This window comes from Gavialis gangeticus, unplaced genomic scaffold, assembly GCF_001723915.1.
Source record: "Gavialis gangeticus isolate Ggan-Ray unplaced genomic scaffold, GavGan_comp1, whole genome shotgun sequence".
Lineage (NCBI taxonomy): Eukaryota > Metazoa > Chordata > Crocodylia > Gavialidae > Gavialis > Gavialis gangeticus.
In genome coordinates this window covers 79,824,693-79,829,902 of record NW_017729025.1, presented here as the reverse complement: position 1 = coordinate 79,829,902, position 5,210 = coordinate 79,824,693, and the positions used below count along the sequence as shown (strand labels likewise).

The window sequence follows — 5,210 nt, the reverse complement described above, 5'->3', positions numbered from 1 at the left end:
TCCCATTGCTGCATATACCTGGGGAGGGCATGGTGGGGTACCCCCAGATCTGCACGTGGGATGGGGTGGGGCTGGATGTCACCAGGGGTGGTGCCATTCCTGGTGGGAGGTTGGGCCGGAACTGTGCTTGGGGCAGGTGGCAGTGGTGCTGGAAGGGAGCTATGGTGGGGGGGAGGGGCCATGGCAAATTTTGGGGTGACTGCAGCACTACCTGTAGCCTCCTCCAAGCACTGCCACTGTTCGCCTCAAGCACAGCCTGGCCGAGCCCCCCAGCTCCAGCCCGCAGCAGCAGCCCACCCTCACCCCATGCAGATCTGGGGGCACACGCTCCCCATGCCCTCCCAGGAAGCATGCAGCAGCAGAAATGGCCCCCCCGCCACTGCCGCTGGAGGAGCCGCTCATGGCTCTGTTGCACACCCCACCCCACCCTGGCTGAGTAGCATCTGCCCCAGCCCCATTCCCTCCTTCATCGCCAGGGCCTCAATCTGTCCCCCCCTACACCTTCCTCCACACCAGACTTAGCAGCCCCAAGCTGGTCTCCAAGCTGCCCAGCTGCATATCGGAATTGGATCGGTATCAGCTGATATGGACCCTTAAATATCGGCCATCAGTATCGGCCCAAAAAATCTCTATTGTTGCCCCCCTAGATAATATACCTTTGAATTTTAATTTTATCAAGGAGAAAATAAAGAAAAGCATATACTTTGTTGTTTACTCACATATCAGGATATGTCTGTGGGCATTTGACACACAAATCAACTTTGACATAGCTTTCTTTATTACCAGTCAATCCTTGAGGATACAGAACTAAACTAATCTCAGGAGGCTCTTTTACCTACAATATAAAAAAAGGCTTTTAATTAAAACATAAATCATTTGAAAGAAGTCCTTGGACTGTGTAATCCAGAGGTGATCATTAAAAAATTAAAGCTATAAAGTTGTTTTTGTTTGATGAGCAAAAAAAGTATAGTAATCCCAGTGACTCTGTTATGTTAAACATACTGCTGCAGAGTCTGAAAATATGCACAGTTCATCCAACACATATGGGAAACTTCATAGAGTGGGGCAGGACAGGTTACTAATATTTGGAAAGAGTGGTACAGTAACCTCATAAATCTGGGTTTTAAAAATTTGGAATTCTCAGAAAGCCGGCACTTCAGCAGCTGGTCCCAGAGCTATGGATGCATGTGAAGCGGCAGCGCAGACTGGTGGATGTGGCAGCAGTTGCTGCGTGCAAGCTTCCCTCTCCACATCCAGCTGGTCAGGCAGTGACCGGCCCCTGCTACCCCTCCCTTCACCCCTGCTCCATGCACTTTACTTACAGTCCCGAGCATGCCAGATTTAAGAGGTAATACTGTACCCTAATATGAGTTGATGTTGAATAAAGAATTCTGCATTCAACAAGTTAAAATAAACATTAACACATTCTATTGCTTTTTAATGGACAAAGATGACCACCCAGTATTTTTCTTTCAATGGGAAGAATTTAGGGTTATTTTTGAAATGTCATGAGTGTCATATGTACCCAAATCCAAAAGGACTCTGAATTTAAAGATGACCCCGCAATAATTAGATTCTACACACAGAAAATATGTAAATGTTATAATTTTCTAGGTCTAAAATTGATTTTGGGAGAGTTGTCTTAAATTCCCCCTCACCCTGTACCCTGGCTGTAGCAAGGGACTCTAATGGCCTGACTCCTGTCCCTTGCTGCCTGTCCCTCTTACCACTTACTCCTTAGCTGCCTACCCCTGTGATGCCTGTGCCTGCAGGCCCCGGCAGGAGTGCCTGCACTCCCCACACCTGTCCCTGAAATGCCTGCACCCCTGCTGCCTGCCCCACAACTTGCAGCTCTCCCACCTGTCCCCCTCTAACCTGCCCCACCACCTACTTCTCCCCATGGTGCCTGCCCCCCGGCCTTGCAGCACCAACTCCTGTTGGGGTCCAGTCTAGCTGGGGGCATGGAGCACATGCTGACTCTGGCCCCACACAACAGCTGTTACAGCTGCAGCAGCTTCAGCCCTAGAGCTAGAGCAAGAGCTGCTGTTACAGCTACATAGCCAGGATGGAGCTCTGTGCTATGCCACCTCCTGTTAACAGGAGCAGGCCCGAGCAGGAGCTGGAGATACCCAGGGAAGGTAAGCAGCAGGAAGCAAAGGCATGGCAGGGTGGGGACCAGAGGCTGCAGGGGACAGGGCAAAAATAAATAAATGAATGAATAAATAAAATCTAAATTTATTCCTGCTTGTGTTTGGCCTTTAAGAAAATATCAGAGCAAAATGTTTTTTCTGATGCAATGCTGTGCTACAGCATCACATGTATTATATCATTTTGCTGGGACATAAGGAGGATTTTTTTTAATTTTAGGAGTTTTGCTAAATATTATTTTTCCTTCGTTTTTTTAAGCAGCCCTTGGAATAAATTTAAAAGAAAAACAATTATGCATTAAAATAGTAAAAAGTCTTGCATTTCTATCTTAAATCGAGCAACAGTATAGTTGGGAGAGCTGTTGGATAAGCTTTCTGGTATCAAGTGTCCTTCCTCGGGTCCCTAAATTAACTTGAGGAAGGACACTTGATGCCCAAAAGCTTGTCCAACATCTTTCCCAGCTATAAAGTTGGTTTAATAAAAGGTATCACTTGCCTCTCGTTCGTTTCCTGGACCATCATGAGAACTCCAACTCGGACCTAGACAAGTTACAGGGGTGGGCAGACGAGAATAGGATGGGATTCAACACTGACAAGTGCAAGGTGATGCACCAGGGCAGGAAGAACCAGCACCATACCTACAGGCTGGGGAACTCCCTTCTCATCAGTGCAGAGGCAGAAAAGGATCTTGGAGTCATCATTGATGCTAAGATGAATATGGGCAGGCAGTGTGGGGATGCAGTCAGGAAGGCCAACCGCACCTTGTCATGCATCCACAGATGCATCTCAAGCAGGTGCAGGGAAGTGATACTCCCCCTCTATGCGACACTGGTCAGGCCGCAGCTGGAGTACTGTGTCCAGTTCTGGGCGCCGCACTTCAAGAGGGATGTGGACAATATGGAGAGGGTCCAGAGGAGGGCCACTCGCATGATCAGGGGACAGCAGGGCAGGCCCTACGAGGACAGGCTACTGAACCTGAACCTGTTCAGCCTCCGTAAGAGAAGGCTGAGGGGGGATCTAGCGGCCTGTTACAAACTAGTCAGAGGGGACCAGCAGGCATTGGGAGAGTCCCTGTTTCCCCAAGCACTACCAGGAGTGACTACAAATAACAAGATGGCAGAGGGTAAATTCAGATTAGACATCAGGAGGCGCTACTTCACAGTCACGGCGGCTAGGATCTGGAACCAACTTCCAAGCGAAGTGGTACTGGCTCCTACCCTGGGGGTCTTTAAGACAAGGCTAGACAATCACCTTGCTGGGGTCGTTCCTGCCATGGCAGGGGGTCAAACTTGATGATCTGCTCAGGTCCCTTCTGACCCTATAGTTTCATATGAACCTATGAAACTATAAAACAGAAACATGTTTAAATTTCTGTCACTGGGAATTTAGATTTACTGGAAGGTCAGGAAAAAGTTGAGTAGCACGTAATGGAAGCACGCTGCGAAAAGGTAAAATAAGCTGCATAAAGGGAAAATGAAGGGAGAAGGGTACCTAGAAGAAGCCAATCAGTTTCCCTATTAGTTTCCTTCTGCAACAATTTAGGATGAGGGAAGAGAGAATGGTGAGGACCACAGAAATTTGCAAAGGGAATGGTGAAGCAAGCATTAAACAGGCTTGAAGTGAATGGCACTTTTGAAAACAAGCCTAGTTAAAGGAGACCCTACTCTTAGACTCCTAGTTTTTAACATACTGTAAAGAAAAACAGCAATGTGAGGAGAATTAATTAAGCAGATATATAGTTATACAATTAATTACGGCTTTGATTAGGGAGGAAAGAGCAATACTGGCAATTAATTACAAAGCAAGTCATATCACAAGCATTAATTATGAAAACAATGTATTTAGTGCTGATTACACTGGCAGTCAGGTAGAGGGTAGCCAAAGAAGGGGAAGACACAGGCAACCAAAAGAGGCAAAGTGTATCAGAGAATAGTCAGCTGATGGCAGCCACAAAGCATTAAAAATGTTTTAAAGGTGTCCCTGGCTCAGACCCACTCCAAGAGCCGTAGTAAAGTGCTAGCTAGAGAGATAATGTGGTATTCAAATGCTAAAAACAGGCAACTGATTCTCCCCCACAGAGCACAAGATCTTTTCCCTTGGGACAATTAGGGCTAATTGGTGTTGTTTGCCCTTCCAGCTGTGTTACAGCAGGGATCTGGTGTGGTTTAGGGATGTCCCTGACTCCTGCCCCTTTGGGAGCAGAGGGAGACCCTGGGGCATGCCTCCCTGGAGAGCGCCAGGCCTTTTGATATGCCATTTGGGGTAGCAGGCCAAAGCCCACTGAGTAGAGCTATAAGCACCCCTTGGTGATAGTGGCCACTAAGGGCATAACACTTGCTAATTCCTTGGGACAAATAAAAATAAAACGGGGATGGGCATGTGGGTCATATGTTCATGAGGGGGAACACGGAGCAAAGCACACCAGATGGTGCCTGGAGCATGCCAGGCTGTAACTCCTTTGCTGCCTCCTGCTGAGGTTCTGGCTGCACCTTTTCATCTACCCGCTACCCATCTGCGATGCCACCAAATCCTAGGACCTCTGGGTCAACCTCCTCCTGGCGCTAGCCTAGCTCGTGATCTGCCCAAGAAAGAGACTCTGGCCAAGAGGGCCCTTGGGACCTGCGAGACCACTTCCCTGTCCCTGGTCTGCTCCCTGGACTCATTCGAGGGCCAGCAGGTGCTGCTGTCCCACGTGTTCTCCTCGGCGTCTCCCCTTGGTGAGCTCCTTTTGAACCCATGCCTCTCACTCCTGTCCCTGTTTGCTTGATTTTAACTTGTTTTAATCAGTGAGAGCCCCGATCGGTGCCCTCATCACGAGGGGCTGGCAGTAAGGCCGGCCTGAAGCCGCTGTGCCCCTTGCCTGCAGCACACCTGCCCCCAGGCACTGCGCCATAAAGCCGCACCCTCGCCATGACAGCTCGCGTCCGGCTCGAAACCAAGAGCCAGGCGGCTACAAGGGCCCAACGATGTCGCCCGAAGGTGTGGCGGGGCCCTCAGGGAGGCCTGTCCCCGCCTGTTTGGCTGGGGCCGGCCCGGGGCGAGGAGCCCATGTCTCACGGGAAG

The 5,210-nt window shown here is 49.4% G+C and overlaps 1 protein-coding gene across 1 annotated transcript in view; it reads right to left on the bottom strand.

Annotated features, from left to right (window-relative positions):
* Nucleotides 1-1,334, bottom strand: part of EIF2AK4 (eukaryotic translation initiation factor 2 alpha kinase 4) — an 86,223-nt gene extending 84,889 nt beyond the window's left edge. The window contains exons 1-2 of the mRNA XM_019519926.1: nucleotides 1,323-1,334; nucleotides 720-835 (exon numbers count right to left, since the gene is read on the bottom strand). Coding sequence (XP_019375471.1) covers nucleotides 720-835; nucleotides 1,323-1,334 — 128 coding nt within the window. The remainder of the gene's footprint in view (nucleotides 1-719; nucleotides 836-1,322) is intronic.
* Between the last annotated feature and the right edge of the window lie 3,876 nt (nucleotides 1,335-5,210).